The sequence below is a fragment of the Anser brachyrhynchus genome (genome assembly GCF_964034855.1).
Source record: "Anser brachyrhynchus genome assembly, chromosome: Z".
NCBI classification, from domain to species: domain Eukaryota; kingdom Metazoa; phylum Chordata; class Aves; order Anseriformes; family Anatidae; genus Anser; species Anser brachyrhynchus.
In genome coordinates, this window is record NC_137697.1 from 11,172,566 (window position 1) to 11,193,048 (window position 20,483).

At 42.4% G+C, this 20,483-nt stretch overlaps 1 protein-coding gene across 4 annotated transcripts; it reads left to right on the top strand.

Moving 5' to 3' along the window:
- Positions 1-1,276: 1,276 nt before the first annotated feature.
- Positions 1,277-19,696, top strand: NIM1K (NIM1 serine/threonine protein kinase). Of its 4 annotated transcripts, none has more exons than XM_080575051.1 (4): positions 1,277-9,304; positions 9,609-10,792; positions 15,838-16,106; positions 18,836-19,696. In XM_080575051.1, exons 2-4 carry the CDS (start codon positions 10,501-10,503, stop codon positions 19,583-19,585), a joined length of 1,311 nt encoding a protein of 436 aa, XP_080431177.1. In that variant the 5' UTR covers positions 1,277-9,304; positions 9,609-10,500; the 3' UTR covers positions 19,586-19,696. The 4 variants fall into 4 exon arrangements, with proteins under 4 accessions (XP_080431177.1, XP_080431179.1, XP_080431178.1 ...); XM_080575053.1 differs by lacking the exon at positions 1,277-9,304 and adding an exon at positions 14,936-15,020 and having other exon boundaries at positions 10,650-13,695; XM_080575052.1 differs by lacking the exon at positions 1,277-9,304 and adding an exon at positions 13,555-15,020 and having other exon boundaries at positions 10,655-10,792.
- Positions 19,697-20,483: the final 787 nt, after the last annotated feature.

Consider the following 20,483-nt stretch of genomic DNA (forward strand, 5'->3'; position numbering starts at 1 on the left):
AAATAGCTGAAGCAATTATCTCTATTAAAGTAGTAGACTCATAATATTCTGATTTTGTACATTTTCTTTTCCTTTTTTTAAAAGCAGTTATTAGCAGTTAGTTCCACTAGTTTTTCTGTTGTTGTTTCCCCCCCCACCTTACAGTGTAAAATGAAACTAGAGTTTTTTTCCACTTTCATTGAGTTGTGCTACTCTCAAGCAGCTGACTTTTTTCTGTGTTGATAGAAGGTTGCTCTAAAGGGACAGAGCATTAAGCAAATCCAGGACAGTGGCAGTGAATGAAATGCTAGAGGCGTTATATTATCGTCTATATAAAAACAGTTTGCTCTCTCAGAATTTCAGTAAAATAGGAATAGTTTATAAATTCTTTGGCATATATATGATTGTGCCTCTACTGTCAGATTCATTTCTGGATTCTTATCTGCAATTTTCCTGCCAATTTCTGCAGGGAGGAAATTGAAGTAAGGTAAGGAATTGGAGTGTCCTACCTATAGACTTTTTCCTAAATCTGGTATTTTGAATCATGCATTGTGAACGGCGGTTTTGAATTTGTAAATGTCAGGTAAGAGTATGCACTGGGGGAATGGGTGTTTGCAGGGAAGAATATGGTTTAGAGCTGTTCTAAAATTAGTTATGTTCTACTTTTGCATATCTTGGCTTTTGTTTGTTTGTTTATTTATCAATGACCCTCTGCTTCCTGAAACCATGGAGCATAATTTATATCTGTGTAATACCACAGAGTTGGAATTATTCCTAATTTGTATTTTTGCAAGCTTGTCAAAATCTTGTCCCCAAATCTGAATGTAGAATATGTTTTTGTTGTTGTTGTTTGTTTATTTTTAAAGTTAATGAATATCATCTCTTGTAACTCTTGGAGATCTTTTATAGTCCTCTGTGTGGTAAATTTTATGATCCTTTGTATGGTAGTTCAAATGCCACATGATATATATTCAGCAGTTCCAGAAATTTTGAAACAACGGTTTTTTTGCCAGCGCATTTAATTAGAAAAAAATGGTTTCCTAGCTGGAGAAGTAAAAAAAAAAAAAAAAAAAAAAAAAATTAATTGGAAAAAAATGGAAATTGGAAAGAACTGTCTTCCTAATTCTGCTGACTGCTCAGATTTGTGCTACTCTTTCTTATGGGACCAAGTTTACACGAGTCTTCGGTTTGACAAATATAGTAATAATCTGTGTTCCAACACAGATATGCTGCAAATCTCAATAAGGTTAGCTAATTAAATTAAATATAGCAAAATGTATAATGTTAATGTTGTCTCATTCAAGTCAGGAAAGCTTTTGCTGTTGAAATGTATTATGAAAGGCAGGACAGTGTTAGGGATTTGGGATGTAGCAACTTTTTTGCATGTCTCTGACCGTGGATCAACAGCGAGCTGTGAATTGCTTGGGCATCTGAGGTGTTCCCCTTCTGCACCTTCCCAGTCAGAGGGGTTTTGGTCTGTGCCTACCCGTAGACCTCTGCTGTCCTGGCGGCAGGACAGGGCAGCTGCCTCAAGGTGTTGGGTACAGGCTCCTCTGCTCACACTGCTGCATTTGGAAACGCTGCTTTGAGAGACATGTTATAAACTTCTCAGGGCTCCAAAACCAGGCAAACTTAAAAGCAAAACCGAAACTAAACTAAAGCTTATTTTAGCAGGTTTCGGGGATGCATGTCTAAGCATTTAGTTGCAACACTGCAACAACAAGGTTGCAAAAGAATAAAATGTAGAGCCGTGCTCCATCTTGTTTGGATTAATGTCCCTTGCTTAGGATCCTTAATGTGCGTCACAGCAGAAAGAACAGTTCGCTTGGCAGTAGGATGTTCTTAGGATGCTGCTGACTGTAACAAGGCTGTTTTCTGAAGATCCCAGTTTCAAAAATGCCGATGCTGATTTCACTTCTAATTTCACTTCAGTGCAGGGCATTCACTAGCGGGCAACACTTCTTTGATATTGAGAGGCTAGCACCTTAAGGTGTCAGGTAAGATCAAATCAGTTCCTGCTAAGCTTCTTGCTGGGTCGTGAATGCTTACCAAGCACTAAGCAGTTTCCAGAAGTTAGCTGCAGCTTCGGCATGGTAGAGTCTAGTGAGCCTGTGGCTGGGCCCCCTCATGGCTGTGTTCCTTCAGGGTGCAGGAAGGACATACAGAAGGCCATAGATTAGATAAAAATTAGATAAAAAGTACAAATATGTCTCTATGTAGATTTTTTTTTTCTCGCTGTCTGTTCTGAAAGTTCTCAGTACTGCTGTCACTTGGAGACCTTTGAAACTGGCAAGGACAGAGCAGTTGCAAAGATGCTTTCAGGGGACCTTCTTCAGCACTGATAAAACTGAGCAGACAATCTTCATGGCAGTGACCCGTTTCTCCTTGACATCTGCCACTGCTACGTGAGTACTGCGTGTGTACATCTACACCTTCCTTTAGTCAAGTTCAGTGATATAATTACTGCAACGCAATGGCTTGTTAATGCTGATTCAGGACACATCCCCTCAGTGTCTCAGACTTTACTCTGAAAAACTGGAAATGTCAGTACAGAATTTGTCTTTCCGTATAGCTCCTTGGAAAATAAGAGCCACTGCTTACCTTCTGCCCAGATTCATTTAAAATTTACTTTCTGCATACTTAATCTTTTACTAATAAGTACTTTTGGGGAGTGCATATATATAGATGCAACTAAACTTGATGATTTTAAAAGAGGTAATGAGTTATCTGTAGTTGTTGGGGCCCATCTAATGTGTACATGGTGAATAGTGAAAGAAAACTGTGACAGACAATATAAAATAGAGCATTCTCTATTTTCGTACATATGGAAACGCATTCCATGTTTCTCTTTCCTGCAAGTAGCTGCAGTACCACTTTATTGCAGGCCATCTGCTTAGCAGTGTATATCTGCATAAATATACCACCATTTTCTTGCAGTAAGACTGATTTCTTTTGTGATTTCAACGGCACACAGAGAATTGTCTGCTTCTTACTTCTGTTTGCCATAGCTTTCTTTTTCCAGAGAATTCATTTTCTTCACTGCAAGTATACGAGTCAAATTAATTTTTAGTGATGTAATTGAAATAGGTTTAAATTTTGTCCTGCTGTTTAAGAGGCCGATAAAGACTTTTCTTGCATTTATTGCCTCAGAGAACACGTTGGAAGCTGTTTTTATCTTGGAAGAACATTTCCATGACCAATTTACATTGTACTTCAGGGAAGGAACAGAAGGAGACCGGCCAGGTTAAATTTTATTTCAAAATACAGTCAGACTTCAAATTAATTCCTCCCATGTATTTCAAAGGCCTGGGAAATCAGTGGGTTCTATTAATAAATTCCTTTTTTGTCTTTGTTTTTAATGCAAGTTTATTTGCAACTCAAAGATTAATTAATTCTGTCTCTAGCTGTTTATCATGCAATGCAGCAGAAAGATAAAAGGGATTTTTTCCCCATGTTCTAGCTTCTACTTCACAGGCCTTTATGTATTCACTTAGTACGGTTCTTGTTGCGCTGACCATGGTGCATTTATTCTCGTTTCGGTAGCAGCCAAGCACCAGCTCCACAGAGGTCTGCCTCCCAGCCTGGGGGCTCCATGCCCCAAATATTGCTTGCTGCCCTGCTCGGGGAAGCAGACAGGTGAGTTGGCAATACCCACGATGCGGCCGGCAGACGTCCCTCAGCTGCCCATGTGGATGTTACGGGGCGTGGGGTCCGTCTGCTGCTCCCCTTAATGAGACTCAGCATCTGTGCTTTTCTTTAAGGGTCTGTCCCATAGGCAGCGTGGCGTCAACCCAAAGATGAAGTTTGCAGCCTTTCTGAGGAGCATGGGGGGCACTCAGTCAAGCAGAAGGTGCCTACAACATGGGGGGGGAATGGGGAGAGCAGGGGAGGAGGTTCCTCTGGTGGAGAGAGGCTGGCAGCAGAGGTTGCAGGGGCCTGCAGACATATCTCTGCCTGCAGGATTGGGTATATCTGTGGAAACAGATGGGTTATAAAGCAATTGTGTAACAAATGCTTATGTTGTCCTTAAACTGGCTTATTTCATAAAATGAATCCTCGCGTGAACCAAGAAGAGAAGATTATTCTTTTCCATTTTCATCACCACAGCTTTTCCTTTATCCCAGTGGGAAATAAAACTAGGATCCTGTCTTCGGCTGCTCTTTTACTGAAATGCTGACTATCCTCTGATAGACACCTTCCCCCAGGTGGCGCGTTAGCCCCCCTTCTCAGGGCTGTGAACCCCTCAGGGAGGCTTTGCCCGCTGTGGTCTTTTCACAGCTCATTTCTGCTCGTTTGTGACAAGGGCCAGGGAGGCTGGATTTGCTGCTTAGGCACTCGATGTCTCTCACTGGGTGGTCTGGATCTTTCTGGCCGGGCTGGGGGACTCAGTACCACGTGTGGGCACCCTTGCTCTGGCTGTAGGGGCAGTGTTAGTCTGAGATCTGGTTTTGGTAGTGGTAACTGAAGTAAATAAAGTTGCAAAATCTCTTCCAACTTGTTCTGGCAGTGAGCTGCTGTGTCTGAGGGATCATCGCTTTGTTATACTGTTTCTGTCCCTACCTTGGTTTTTTTTCGCTTTAGACAAAGGTGTTTCAATGTGTCTGTACCTGCTACAGTGATGCCAGATCAGAGCACAGCAAGGTCAACTGAACTAGATTTCACCACTCTGGCTTTTTGGCAGGAACATCAAGTAATGCCCTTGCACCCACATCTGTAGCACAGGGAGCTGGTGGCTCTTCATCCCTCTAACCCTTCATACCCTGCTTTGGGCACACTGGGCTCAGGCTAGTTAAACTTATATACAGGTTGCAAAGTGCATTGTCTTCTCCTCTTTGTCACAATTATAGGGGAAGATGTGGATCGAATCACTGTGTTCCTAGGTGTTTTTGTTTTGTTTTATTTTATTTTATTCTTTTTACAGCAGGATTTCTGATTTGCTTGGCTTAGCATCAACACATGGAACAGACAGGCGCTTTGTTGAGGTGAAGAAGTCAGTTGCAGGACAAGCATTTATCATCTCTTCTGCTTCCTCTGTCAGTGCTGCAGCCATCAAGCTGGGTTTTATATGGAAAGCATTGAAGATGCTTGTGTTCTGTTTCATCAATTAATCCGAAGTAGGAAAAATAATAGTCCTTGTTCTTCAGTTTTGTTGTTAGCCTTCCCTTTCACTTTGCCATCTTGAAGGCATGTTTGTGCCTGGTGCCCCTAAGACATGCAGAGATAAGACATGCAGATTGCTTTGCCTTGGCGCTGGTGCAGCCTCCCAGGGCGGCTGGGAGTTGCCCTGTGTCTGCAGGTTGTGTGAGCGCTGCTGGGCTGGAGGAGCTGGAGGTGCCTGCTTGCTATGTGCTGCTTCAGACCACTGGAGGATCTGCTTAAAAGTAGTCACTCATACATTCGTGTTGTGGTACCTCCGTGCTTTGTCGAAACCTAAACCACACTAAAAGAGGTAATGGAGTGCTGTGCCTCACTACAATGCATGCTACGGTCATTGTCTTAAAATGCTGCGGCGTTTATCTCGCATTAGAGAAATAGGGTTTCAATTAAGTGAAAAAGTAAATAAAGCTTATGCATGTTCTGCTGTAAATTTTTATGTTTTATATTGCCTGCCTATTGGCTGCTGTGTGTGGTAATCTTCCATGAGTGGAAGAACAACGTCGTGCTTAAGGTAAGAGTATTTCTAAGGTTAAAGGATATGTTGTTGTTCATGTCTATTTTTCATGGAACAATAATTGGCAAACTGAATGCCTTGCCAAAAAACAGTAGTAATTCTAGTATGCACTGAAATTAGTGGCATGCGGACCTGGACAGGAAGAGAGCTGTTTCTGGAGGCTCTCCACAGTCAATGTTGAGCGCTATTAGCTTTTCTTCCTACCTCAGCTGGGACTGTACAAATCTGAGTTTAGTCTGTAGCTGTGCTCTGTTGTGTGTTCTGAATATGTTTTGCTACCCATATGCAGCTCTGACGTGTGTATTTTATATAGTCACTCTGTTTGCTGGTGTTCACAGAAATAACACCGAGGGTGCTGCTTATTCAAATCCCCCAAAAAATGTGCTTAGGACAAACCTTGAACAAACACTGATTTCCTCTGGCCACAGCAGCCCTGCGCTGAACCAATATTACTGGAGCAAAAGTACAGAAGTGGAGCTACGGCTTTCCCTGTGTAAATGAACACGCTGTGTGGCTGCACAGGAGGGCTTTTGTGTTGTGTTTGGTCTGTGATACAGGTCTTGTCAACCGTCCTGCGGGGCTCTCTCGTCTTTCGTGAAAGGTAGGTCTTCTGAACATATGAGTGTATTAGATTGCTGGTATTTTCTTGCACAAACTGAACTTTCAAAGCTATAGTAAAAGAGAAAGATCGGTATTTTCTTACCAATGACTTTAAAAAGCCCTTTAAATTCAGTTCAGTTCCAGAGGTGGCTTGCAGTATATAGAATGTACTAAGGAGACGAGCTGTTCTTCAGGAGAAGTCAAACAAATAGAGCTAATCCCCTGCCCTAAGGAAATACCTCCAAAATCTCATTCTCTTCAGAGCAGTAAGCAGAGGGGCTGAAAAGGGAACTCTAGTGAATTTATTACAATCTTTAGTGGCATCCTCTTATAAAAATCAAACTGTTACTCTCAAGACTCGAGCAGTAGGAGACCATCCTATGTGACTTCTTTCACATTCATTGAAATAGGAGCTGCAGCTGTTTAAGTATACAAATCTGATTTTTTATTGCTTTTCCAAAAGACAGGCATAATAAAACAGAGCAAGTTGCAAAGCATGGTGCCGGTAGCTCTGTTCTAGCTGCTGGTACTCTTCCACGTGTTCTATTCAAAGCTCCTTAAAAACAGGTCACTTTTATTTGCCTGCCAAGGTAGGACGTCAGGTTCCAAAGTGTGTATCTCCACTGATCTCTTTTTTGTTTTATCCTTTTCCATTTCATTCTAAATTTCCTCAGGTCTGTGATGCAGGATTTAAAGTGAGCCTTCAGCTGAAGTCTGAGGGCATTTAGCACTTCTCAGAACAGGACCAGAACATCAGTACCTGGAAATTATTTGAACAACAAGGTCAAACAAGCAGAGTTGGGACATGTCTTAAAGGCTTGATAAGTCTTATTCACTACAGTTTGTGTTGCTTTTCGTAGTGTGTTGTTCAGTTAGTTTATTTTCTTTTTGCTTGTTCAATTTGTTTTTTAAAGTAATGAATAATTTGGGCAGATATATAATGAGGTTTTACAGCCATACTGAAGACAAAAAAGTTAAATTATTGTCCTTAATTGTATTTGAATGACTTCTGATTTCCTACTTTATTTCTCCTCTCCTGGAATTACTGTTTTCTTTTACAGACAGTGCCCTTTTCTATCGTGTCAGGGTGGATTTTACTGGTTTAGATTACAGTAAGGAACCTAGGCCAGAAATAGATGGTGTATATTCTGCCAACTCCAGGAATACTGAAATAGCTCATCTTAAAAGACAGGGGAAGCCTAGCCAGTTGGCTACGTGCCAGGAGATTGCCAGGCTGACAGTGGGACGCCTGGAAGGGGGGAGATCGGTGGTAGGCAGTGCTCTAAAAAGGAGCACGTTGGGCCCCGGTAAGAATTTGGCAGGGGCAAGTTCTGAAAGCGCCCTGTTCTAATGCCTTAATGCAGTTTTGCCCTTCTCTTAACACCCCATCTCACAAGGTCCTGGCGTTCCCTGGCAGTGTTTCTGCCACTCTGGTACTGAACTTTTGTGTAGCCCATGCTGGCTGCCTTCTCTTTGCCCTTGCTAAATGTATTCAGGAGGGATCGTATGGGTCTGTTTGAAGGAAATCCTTCTTGAGCACTCAGCCCTTTCCATACAGCCAGTTAACTGCAAAGGCCCTGATGATTTTTGCAGAACGTGGTCTTTAGTGGTGTGACTTCTAATGCTGAATAGGCTGGTATTCATGAGACTCAGCTATCCAGAGTGTCCTTTTTCAGACTTTCTAAAATTTCAGTCACTGTGGTTGAGTAGTTGTTTCCAAAAGCTTTGCTCTGACAGAGTACTGTCCACAATTACAGCTGTGAAATGTGGTTGAGGTTCATCAAACAAGCTTTTTGTTACCTAAAATATGCTTAAAATTGTGAAATGGAACAGGTTAAAACAGAAAACAGCTATAGGCCAGAATTCAGGTGATCCTACAAGAAGTTGACCTTTCCCCAAATGGAAAAGGAGAACAAATATGTACTGTGAGGTTTGGGTTTCGGTGTTTGTTTCTTTTTTATTTTTGCTAGGGAGTCCTCCACACAGGTGTTTCTTCTCTGGTGCCAAATAAGAAAGTCAGAGGCCAGCTGTGGTGCTACCGGAGGCTGGGCAGATGAGAGAACCCCGACGGCTTCATTCAGTTTCCTCTGTCTCTGCTTTACTGACATTTTCAGGCTTTGGCACGTAGTGATGGCATACATACAGCATTTGTCAGGATTTAGACTCTACTTAGATCTAGAGAATTCAATATCAATATATTGGAATGCTCTGCCTTGAAGTTTGAGCAGTGTTTACAGGCTGTTTGCTTCCCAGCCTTTTTCTCTGCACTCCATGTTTCTGGTGATCTGACAGCTTCCCATGGCACCAGATCTAATTGATTATATATTACTATTTTACACGTTTATTGTCAGCCATGAAAACAGCCTTCTCCCTTGCAGCTGCCTGATATGTAACCTTCAAACAGGATTCAGATCTTTGAAAAAGACTAAGAAGAGCCCAAAGGCACATCACAAAACACAAACTTCTTGCTCCGCTGCAGTTGCGAGCTCCGCCAGGGGTAAGCGCGTTGCGGGGCCAGGCAGGCGGCAAGCAGCAGCCTGCGCCTCAGGGAGGAGAGGGGCAGGGATGCGGAGCCCTCCCGAGCTGTGAAGGCGAGGAGCAGCGTGGAGGCTCTTTGTCCGTGCAGCCGGAGCACGGGAAGGTGAGGGGACACGCCACAGCCACAGTGCGTGCGTTTCAGGGCGGACAGCTAGAAGCAGAGCCACTCTTTCCAGTCTTCGCTGCAGAGCGCTGCTTAACAAGTGCAGGTGAATGCTTTCGTGCCACTCTGGTTCCCATTTTATGACAGATGTTGTCAGCTTCCTCTTTCTTCACCCTTCTGTGGTGCCTTTAGCCTCTCCTCCTCCTGTCAGGGTTTGGAGACCAGCTCCACCTGGCGTTGTCACAGATCCTCTTTCATTGTAGTGCCGTAGGTGACTGTCTGCCTTCCCAATCCTCCACGCGTGGAATTACTGGTGCAACGCTCCGTCTGAGTCCCAGGAATCCTTGTATGACAGCAGTGGAGTGTCCCCTGTGCCCATCGGTCATGTTGTGCTGCAGGCTGGGAGCAGAGAGGTGAGCTTTACCACCGCTGGCAGTACTGCAGAGCCGTCAGGCCCAGCTCCCCACTCCAAAAGGACGTGTTTGCATGATTAGCACTTGCTGATCAACTCTTATTTTTCAAGGGTAAAGGAGAAAAAAATGCTGTACTGTTTTAAAGATAAGTGGTGGCTTGTGCATTCAGGGTAAGGACATGTTTTTGTGTGCTGCCAAACAAATTGAGTTAAACTGGTAAAATGATGCACGGTGTGCTGTCGCTCATTGAAGTGCATGGCTGTTATGTAAAGGTTTTAATGACTTTCTTCATCTGTCTGCTTAGGAACACCATGCGTCTGGCAAAAATTTGAGAAGGCTCAAGGCGTTAAAGAAAGCTCATCTAAATAAAGGCGGGTTAAAGTGACATTGCAGTTACCTAATCCTGTATTGTCCTGCCATGTGACTCCGGTGATACTGAGGCGCAGCGTTTCTTTTGCCTGGTGCACAGATTATGCTTTTCCTGTCATCTTCCAAGATCAGTTGCTTTGTTAAACTAGCGATGGGAAGGAAACAGAGGAGCAACAGACTATTTACAGCAAGGCTTCGAGGCAGTCATTTCCAAGGCACAGTGACAAGCTCACAGGCTGAAGAATGAATCAAAATAAAACCCTGCATTCAGCTTTTGGACTGGTACCAGAGTCAAGAGCTACGCTCTTAAGGTCAGCTATTCAAAATGAACTGGAAGCATCTGGGTTTATTCAGGGCAGTTAATCAGCTATTTGTTTGACCTTTTTCTATCAAGTTAGTTTTCAAAGCAGCAAGCTAAAGCCTGAAAATTTGTGTCAAATATTTTGCACTTGTGTCAAAGGTACTATATAGAATGTGAGCAACTCGCCACTCTTGTGCATAAAGCTTAGTGTTTCAATTGCAAAGCCTCTTTTACCTTGTAGATGAAGATCCTGACACGGTAAAGCTGTTAGTGGGAGATGGACATAAATAGCTTTAAGTTTTGTCCCCAGTTTTGGACAAAATTGCAACATGTAAATACAGAAGATTTGTTTTTAAGGTAATTTCCAGACTAGTCTTTGGACTTTTGATAAGCAGCCTTTTTTTTTTCTTCTGTTTGTCACCATATCCATTACATGTGGGATTGTATATTCATGAGAATTATTTCACTTCATTAAACTGCTTATTGAGGCATTTTGTTAAATGGGGAAGTGATCATCATACAGACTATGACAACAGGATATGTGAATGGAGGAGGTCTTGGAAAACACCGCTATGCCAGGTGGAATCGTGAGGACAGCGGAGAGGACTACGGGCGTGAGGAGTGCTGTGGAGGAGACGAAGAGGGCAGGCAGCAGAGGCTGACCCCATTTGAGAAATTAATGCAGGATATGTCCCAGAATGAAAAAGTGGTGAAAGAATTAACCTTGGGAAAGAGAATTGGCTTCTATCGAGTCAGAGGAGAAATAGGAAGTGGGAATTTCTCACAGGTGAAACTTGGAATTCATTCCCTGACCAAAGGTAGGCACTGCTGTGTGGGTCGTGGTTTCTGTGCGCCCTAGTTCTGTGTGTACACAGATGGGCCTTTTTGGGGAACAGGTGCTGTCTGAGCCTTAAATACACATACAGGTCGTATGTGCCTTTTTTGTTGCGTGACTCTGTAAGCAGGCACACAGGTAAACGCTTAGCTTGGAGAAGCCTTTACCCGTGACTAGCAGCCAGAAACATTTTATTAGAGTGGCAAAGTTTGTCTGTGCACTTGGGGGAGTTAACCCCACGGTGCTGTGCCTCCGTCCTGCAAACACTCCGCCTGCTGTCAGCTCTGCCCAGCTCAGGGGCTGCCCACAGCCCCACTTAGCAAGGCTTCCTTTGTTTCACAGCAAATTTACTGGCATGGCTGAGGCTTTTACTCGATAACAGTAGTTTTGGTGAGAAGCGTTATGCTGTTTTTGCTGACTCGTGCAGGTAGCGCGTTCGTATAGGAAGCTGGGACAAGGCATATAGGTGCGGGCTGAGCAGATGCAGGAGGACAAGCTTCGCTACAGCCAAACCTGGGTAGAAGGCTGTGTAGAACTGCCAATTATTTTTCTTTTTATAAGTACAGAAATACACTGCATAAGCTGCTTCTAGGGGGAGCTAGAAAAGCTAGGTAGCTGCAGCAAACATTTCAGTTACAGGTATAACTTGGAACTTGTCTTCACCTACCCTGTTTATTCTGCTGTCTGTGACAATATTAGAAATTGTTCTTGTTTTCCCTTAGTTTTCCCCATGTACATTAATATCTTCTGTTCTGTCTTTCCAATTCAATTGTTTCTCCTTCCCTGCATCACTTTAAGGATGAGAGAACTAAATATTCCCCAAAGCCCTCATTCCTTGTTACCAGTTGTTATTTTTGCTGACCACCTCCTTCAGCCCAGATGCAGAGGTCTGGAAGCTCATGTTTAGCCCAGTTATGATGCTGTTGCTGCACCGGGAGCAAAGTGGACAATTGGTGGTATTTTTTCCCCAAAATTCAAGCCTGCCTAAGGCTAGGGGTTGGTTTATCTGGGTGTGGTTTTTTTTGCTTGCTTGTTTCAGGGAGGCATCACTGTTGTACTTGGCCCATAGCAAGCTGTTTTGTTTACGCTCAGTGATTTTTTTTCCTTCCAAAGAAAACTGTCTTGTGCTTGCTGCTGACGGAAACGTTGCTCCTGCACCACGCACAAGAGGAACACTAATGGAAGGATAAATTGGAGCTGGATAAACCTTTTACCTGTTGAACTTAGGTTGCTTTAGAACGTGTATAGGGCTGATTTTCTTTTGTTTATTAGTAGCTTTTTGGGTTATAATGTTCACTAGGCAAGGATTTAATTTTTTGATACTAAGTTTGCAACGCTCTTGAAGAAGGAGGGATGAGAGGAAAATATCCTTGGTTGTCTCTGCCTGCGAGCTCATCTGTCCTCACAGGATGCACTGTGCGGATGGGAGACCAGGAACATGTGTGCATGCACACACCCGTGCACAGGCGTGCACACATGCACGTCCTTTGGAAGAGGAGTTATTTTTTTCCAACAGATGTACACTGTTGTGTTGTTAATGAGCTGATGTGTCTGCACAGCGCTAATGAGTACAAGTCTTTTTCTTGGCTGAGATGTAAATTAAACAGGCTTCATTATTAAGACTGCTGTTTGGGTTCCTGGGGTAGGGAAAGGCTTCTTGTATTTTGAGGGGGGACGTTCAGGTGTTCAGAAATTGTCATACTGGTATGTTCGAAGCATCTTCCTCCTCCTGACATTTCACCCTGTATTGAGAAAGTTTTGTTCTTTACCAAGATCAGCTTTTGTAACAAGTAATTACACGTGTGCTGTTCTGTACTCCGTGAGTTCTGTTCCAGGAGGATACCTGGAAAAGTTTCCAAGGGGGAAAAAACTGCAGGACTGCACTTGACGAAGATCCTTGTTTCTCTCACAAGGGTTGCCTTGATTGCTTACCAGATACAGGAAAATCTTTGGTGCTGTGTTGTTCATGGGGTTTTTCGGGAGTGCTGTCCATGTTATTAACGTGAATTTTGGCAGGGATTTTCTCCAGATGCCTGTTGAGTTGCTTGCTTAGGGCAGTTAGGTTCCTAACCACTCTGTGACCTTTATTCCACATGTCTGAGAGCACAGCTGAATGTATACAATTAAGAACAGCCCAAACTTACAGCTGTTAAAAGGTCATCTGCTGTGAAGCAGCAATTGCAAGGGCAGGACTGACCAGTCACCTACTTTGTTTTTAAGCTATTTCAGGTCAGTTCTGTTTTTGTTTCCTTTTGCCAGCATAGCATACACCACTTCTTCCTGAAATAATTTCTCAACCTTCTTTTAATCTCTCTTACTGACTGAGATTTCAGATAGGTCTTTTCAAAACCTGAACAAACCCTGCATATGATCAATCAAAATCTTTTGCTAATTAATTTCAGTATTTTGGTAAATAAATTACCTACTGAAAATGCCCTTCCGTTTGAACTGCTACCACGCAAGGGTAATAGAGGATTTATAAACCAAGTTTGGTTTTTTGTTCTGTTTTGTTTTTCTTGTTTGTTTGTTTGCTTGTTTGTTTTTGAGGCAGTTTAAGAAGGAAAATAAGGAGCTTTTTTTTTTTAACAATTCAGGCCATCTGGTTTTTGTAAACATCACACAGACACAAACACAATGATGTAGATTTAAATGAGCTTGGTCCTGATACGTGGTGGTGTGAGAACAGGATCTGGCCCTTTGATTCTAAAACTTTTTTTGTTTTCCTTCCTTATAAACACTTTGCAGGAAAACAGACTAGGAGGAATAGTAAATTACAGCAAAAAAAGAAAATGGAAGGAATTTCTCCTAGAAGTTTGTTGTTTGCTTGTTTAAAGCCCAAATGCACCCAAACTTTATGAATCAAGATGTAACGATGCAGTTATTTAGGTAAGATTCTGAGAACTGTTATCCCTACACATGTAGTTGTGCAAATGTTACCTACTGTGAGCTGATGCTCTTTCCTCTCGGTCTAGCTGGTGGTCAGCAAGCTACCAACGTGATGAGGGTTTTACAGTCTTTCACCCCTAGGTTCCAGCAGCCAGAGCTCTGCCAGGATCAGTGCCGGGTGCTGTTCCCTTTCAGCAGCTGCATTCCCTTCCGATGCGCCTCGCCACCAGCACCACGTGGGAGCATGGTGCAGTCTTTCCTAACTGGCTCGCTAGGCAGCGTGAAACAGGTTAGAGGAGCAAGGCGGAGAAGCCTTCCCCGTGTTCAGTCCAGAGTCCTTCTGAAAACAGGCGCATCGAGAGACGATTCAGCACCTTTCAGAAGAACCTCGTTTGTTACAATATCTGCATGCTTTAGTAGGGGGATCAATTTATGCATTTATGTTACTAAGAAATGTAAATACACCAAATGTGGAGTTTTTTTAACCTGTACAGAGATAAATGCATATGTATCAGTAACACTTCTAGTATGTTGAAACACTAAATTTGAGTTAAATAGCTTTATAATATTAAGTAAAAACATCTTGAATATCTTTATACCCAATGTAAACATGTTATGGTCTTGTCACTCTTCTCCTAAAGCAACAAGTAAGCAATACGGATATTTTTTTTTTAATTTGCCCGTGTGTGCTAGAAAGCAAGGTGACGTTTTTTTCTATAAGATTTGATAAAAAATGATTAATCTAAATCTGGAAATGGTCGTCTAAATGTGCTTCTTTCCAAGAACAAACAGTTGTTTTCCCTGCCATGGTCCAGTTTAATTTTGCTGTCTTGATAAGTTACACAAAGGCACTGTAAACCTATCCTTACCAGGCCAATCCTTCAGGTACCAGCTGTATTCAAGACAAGAGGCATGGCCCACCAGTTTAAGACAGAAACATAAGGGCAATTCTGATTGATCTGTTGGAGCTTCCCTGTTGATACAGTGCAGCTGCGTATGTATATAAGCGTTTTGTGACCCCTGGCTTCACTGTAGATAAGCTACAGAAACACAGAACTTAACCACGGCTTTGCATTACCAGGACAGCACAAGACAGCTTTGCTGTCTTACAGGATTCCTGCAACTTATTCTACTTCACTGTTTTATTTCCTTCCTTAGTATAAAGTCTATCTGTGGTGTGAATTCATGGCCCACTGTGGTATACAGACATAAAATTGTACTTTTCCTGTATTCTGTGCAGTACCAAGAACTACTCATGCATGAACACGTTGGAAAAACTGGCTCAGCTATCCTGAGAAAGACAAACCTCTGCAACACTGATTTTGGTAACTGAGAATTTGTGGGGATATGGGATAAGACGTTAGGCAACCGTTCTGTAAGTCACACCAACTTAAACACATCTTTCTGTTATGAGCTTGCAGGGTTATATTCAAAGTCTCTAAATGACCTCCGAGTATTCTGTCGGCTCTGAAACAAACCACCTAAATTCAGCACCTCCATTAGTCTGGAAGAATCAGGCTCTTGTGCGTAACACGCCTAACTTATCTGAACAGCACTGAGCTAATATCAAAAAGCGAGAGCACAGACTTCAACATTTTAGTGAGTAGCAAGTTGAGGAGGGGGACACATTTGCAGCCCAGTCTTAGGGGCTTTGCAGAATCAGTCTGTGTTCTAGGAATGCAGCATATCTACTGGTTATTATAACACCAAGATGAGACTCTCAGCTGTCCACTTCTTTCTAGAAAACAGAGAGCAGCAATACCAGCTTCCCATCTCTCTGACTTGGGGCCAGACTTCTCTTTTGAAAGCTACAATGCCTAGGTTATTCACCTAACAGATGATGTAATTGTGGTCATCAGACATGTATTAGCTTGATAGCCGTGGAACACAACAGATGATTTGATTAGCACTTGCAGTACTCTACCACCCTCTAGCTATACCAGCTGTGAGTAGGATGCTGGAGATCAGAAAGGAAGATGGGTGTGTGTGAAAGATGACAGGGCTTAGGAGGCCGCTGTAGCTTATCTTGTATTCATCATAGGTGAAATTTCACTGCAGTTACATAACCAAGCATTATTGTACGCAAAGAGTGTTACCGTTTGTACCTGTTGAGTTAACATGGAGAAGCATTTTTCTTTTCAGAGAAAGTAGCTATTAAGATTTTAGACAAGACAAAACTAGACCAGAAGACTCAACGTTTGCTGTCTCGTGAGATATCCAACATGGAAAAACTGCACCACCCAAACATCATCAGACTGTATGAAGTGGTAGAGACGCTCTCAAAACTGCACCTGGTGATGGAGTATGCAGGAGGTGGGGAGCTCTTCACTAAAATCACTACAGAAGGGAAGCTATTAGAAACAGAGTGTAAAATAATCTTCTCCCAGATTGTCTCTGCTGTGAAGCACATGGTAAGTTGCTCTTCCACAGGCATATTGCTCCTCACTACTTGGCAGAATTTGTGGATGTACCTTTTGTTTTTCCAAGCAGTAGGTTTAGTGTTATCAAGACTTCTGGCCTGTAGCTCTGAAAAGCAAAAAAAAAAAAAAACAAAAAAAACCACAAACAAACAAACAAAAATAACTAGAGAAGAGCTGTCTTAAAGTTCTGTATGCCCTGGCAGCCAGGAGGGCCAGCAGTACCCTGGGGTGTATCAGGCATGTCATTGCTAGCTGGTTGAGGGAAGGGATTGTCCTGCACTGCTCTGTGCTGGTGTGGCCTCACCTCCAGTACTGTGTGTGGTTTGGGACACCACAATATAAGAAGGACATAAAACTATTAGCGTCCAAAGGAGTGTTATGGAGAAGGTGAAGGGTGTAGAGGGCAAGATGTATGAGGAGCAGCTGAGGTCCCTTGGTTTGTTCAGCCCAGAGCAGAGCAGGCTGAGGGGAGGCCTCATGGCGGCCTGCAGCTCCCTCACGAGGGGAGCGGAGGGGCAGGCGCTGAGCTCTGCTCTCTGGGGACAGCGACAGGACCCGAGGGAACGGCATGGAGCTGGGACAGGGGAGGGTCAGGCTGGGGGTTAGGGAAAGGTTCTGCACCCAGAGGGTGCTCGGGCACTGGGACAGGCTGCCCAGGGCTGTGGTTACAGCACAAAGCTGCTGGAGTTCAAGAAGTGCTTGGACAACGCTCTCAGACACAGGATCTGATTTTTGGGTAGTCCTGTGTGGAGCCAGGAGTGGGGCTTGATGATCCTTTTTGGTCCCTTCCAAAACAGGATCTTCTGTGATTCTATGAAAGGTATCTAAGAGAACTTTCATATCCACCCCAAGTTATTGACCCTCTATTGACAGCTTTTGGGAGGAAACTGAAACAGGAGCATTTGGTGGGTAGAACCATCCATTTAGTAACAGCATTCTTCTATGTTGCTGTAGGTACCATGTAACAAAGCTCAATTTCTTCCCTCCAGATATTTCAAAACTTAGCATCACTCTTTTGCTAGAAGAAAGTGTTCCAGAGAAAGTGTGCTAGGTATTGCAAACACCCAGCTACTTATTAATGAATGTGGGAGACTGGCAATTAAGACAGTTAATTCCTGGTCCTCACTTAGGTGCAATCTGTGATCTTAACCCCTAGCCAGTCACTTCCTCTTGCTTAGTCTTCATTGCATCATTCTAAATCCAGTTGCAGTAATTTGTAGAACACAAAGCATCCTACAAGGGCAGAAGAGGGTAATTAACTAGTTCCTGTACAACTTCCTCTGAACCTTGCTTAGTAACTACAGCACAAAAACACTAGAAAACTTCAGTATTTGAGAAGTAAAGCTAAGACTTGTTAAGGTTGGCACAGGGTGCCCTCTGGTGGCTCACTCTCCTGCCACATAACTCGCTTGGGCTTAGAAAACCAGGAGGTCACAGGCAAGGGTATTTATTTCCAGGTCAGGCATCTCGAAACATGCTGCAAACTGCTTACAGAATATATAAGGAGTATGTCTTTTTTTTAAATGTATTTTGACAGAATGATGAGATGTTCTTTAAATGACGGATTAGTTTCAACACCTTTTCCAAAGATATTGGATCTTACTTTAAAGACTGCATGTATTTCTTAGCATTAAACCCAGACTACCAACTTGGCCAACCTCTTCACTCGTGCACACAGTCTTCTGCAAAAAACATGTTACTTTTGCTAATCCATTAAATTCAGGATACTCATATCCCATCTCATCCCTCATAGGTGAGGACTGAAGATCCCTGGTTGTTACTGATGACAGTTTTAAAAGTGTGGGACACAGAAGGGGATACAGAAGGATTTCCCTATTGCCTCCAGATACACATGCACCTTCTTACCTCTAAGGGCAAAGAGCAGAAAGTGCTCAAACACTTCCATTCTTCCTAGTTACTTCAAAGATGAAGTTAAACCCTCACCTAATCAAGACAGGTATATGTCCACTCAGCAGAGCAAATTCAATTTGCAAAATTTCAATTTCTGAGGAAAAAAGGTACAAGTTGCAGCCTATTTACTATAGATTTCTAAAACTAGAAGACACCACTGAACTCGGTGTCCTGTAAGATTGTGAAATATTACAAGGCACAAGTTTGTGATCCTTTTCTCTTGCCATTGCCAGTTCTTCACAGGGTATTAGGTCACACAACAGAATTATAGCAGCTTTCTTATTTTGTCTGTTCACATTCCCTTTATGATCTTCATGAACTACAAGCTTTCTGTTCACAAGTCCAAGTGCTCAGAACATATGCAAAAATGGCATCATTTAAAAAGAAATTATTTTTGTTACTTACATCATTACAGAAATGTAGTAATTTCAAAAGTGTTTTGAACCCTGAAAAAATAAAACACATTTTTGCACATGAAGGTATCTAGACATGTACGGATAGCCATGATGCCATCACAAATCTACTTAATGAAAATAGTAAATTTGTTAACATGGGATTGCTATCCTTAAAAATAAAGTGACATCCTTCTTCCTATCTCCTCCAGGTACTGTGCTGTTTTCTTAGCAGTAGAGAATCATTAGACTTATTTAAATACTTTAACTTTTCAATTTCCTAGTAATGCTTACTTCTGACTTTGTCTGAGGGAGGCAATTCTCTCCCCATTGTGGCAATTAATCAATGGTAAGAGGTAGTCACTTGGGAACTTCTCTATGAAGAAGCTAACACCGTATTTTCTTCTTGTTCTATAGCATGAGAATAATATCATTCACCGGGATTTGAAAGCAGAAAATGTTTTCTACACCAGTAACACCTGTGTTAAGGTGGGAGACTTTGGATTCAGCACCATCAGTAAGAGAGATGAAACTTTAAATACTTTCTGTGGTTCCCCTCCTTATGCTGCCCCTGAACTCTTCCGAGATGAAAACTATGTCGGCATTTATGTCGACATCTGGGCGCTAGGAATCCTGTTATACTTCATGATGACAGGTATCATGCCATTTCGAGCAGATACAGTGGCCAAACTGAAAAAGTGCATTCTTGAAGGGACATATAGTTTGCCTGCCTCCCTCTCAGAGCCTTGCCAGAAACTGATAAAAGGAGTCCTTCAGCCAGTACCAACAGAACGATACTCTGTCAAACTTATTATGAACAGTGAATGGATGCAGGGGATACAATACCCTAAGCCTTTACAGCCATTTAAACTGGATCCAAAGTATTTGTCTGAGGTCAGTACGCTCAAAGAGGAAGAAATTGAAGTGAAAAACACTCTGAAAGATCTGGGAATCACAGAAGAACACATTCAAAATAACCGAGGAAGAGACGCACGCAGCTCAATAACAGGTGTCTACAGAATTGTTTTACACAAAGTGCAGAAGAAAAGGGCGCTTGAGTGTGTCCCTATAATGTCCTGTCCAGATCCCAAAGAACAAGACTTGAAGAAAGGAATCAACTCTTACAGTGGGATAAAGTACACATCGAAGCTGTGTTCTATTTTGTAAACTGCACTGCAGGCTTTATACTCGGCACGCTTAGCAAAGGGTTTTATTCACTTTTCACAAGCGTTGGTGTTAACATTTTTTGTAACTTTTAAATAAACCAAATACGCCTCATCTCCTTTGTATTTCTCAGTTCAAACTTGAAGTGCTCAAATGCGGAGCTCTAATGCGCTTGGTTTTCCCTTTGCTCCAGAGACATGGTCTAGCCAAGAACTCAGGTAAAACAGGTATGAGATAAATAGTGGAAGTGATCTTTTAATAAAGATCAAATAATACTGCCCTTAACATGCCTGGGAGATCTCTAAGCACACACGTTACAATTGACTTCTCAGAAAGTTACCTTAGCTTGACAAAACTCTGCCACTGCAGACCAGAACAGTTTTCACAGAGAACAGTCAATCCAGAAACAACTGTGAATTCTTTAAAAAAATCTTCTTAAAAATTATTCAGCAAATTAAACATAAAAAGTAATTAGAGCTTTAAAAAATAAAAGAAAAATAACTGTAGAAAGGACAAGGCTGTTGTTGACAGCGGTTCCTGATTTGTCAAAATTCAGAAAGGCAAATTCAGATATGCTACTCTAACCCTGCACAAGTGGTTGCAATTTTCAGTGCATAACTGGTTGGGCTGTCATCTAACCTTCTGACACGTTCCAATATTTGTATGGTTCTCCGTCTGCAACCGCTTAGAACCCAGTTGCACTCCAATAAAGAAAAAACATAAGCGTATTCCAAAACTCATTTACTTTTACATTCTTGCTTTAGCACTGGGCATCCCTAGGTAAGCTGAGCGCTGTGGATACTTAGGTCTGTTTTCATACTGAGTATTTCAGGCTTGTACTAACTTCTGCCATATTACTTTGACAACAGAGGCTGGTGAAAAACTGATTTTGATATTCATG

Coding starts and splice junctions, on each gene's coding strand:
- NIM1K (XM_080575051.1), top strand. CDS start 10,501: ATGACAACAGGATATGTGAATGGAGGAGGTCTTGGAAAACACCGCTAT. Junction 10,793..15,837: donor AATTCATTCCCTGACCAAAG/GTAGGCACTGCT, acceptor TTTTCTTTTCAG/AGAAAGTAGCTATTAAGATT. Junction 16,107..18,835: donor TCTCTGCTGTGAAGCACATG/GTAAGTTGCTCT, acceptor CTTGTTCTATAG/CATGAGAATAATATCATTCA.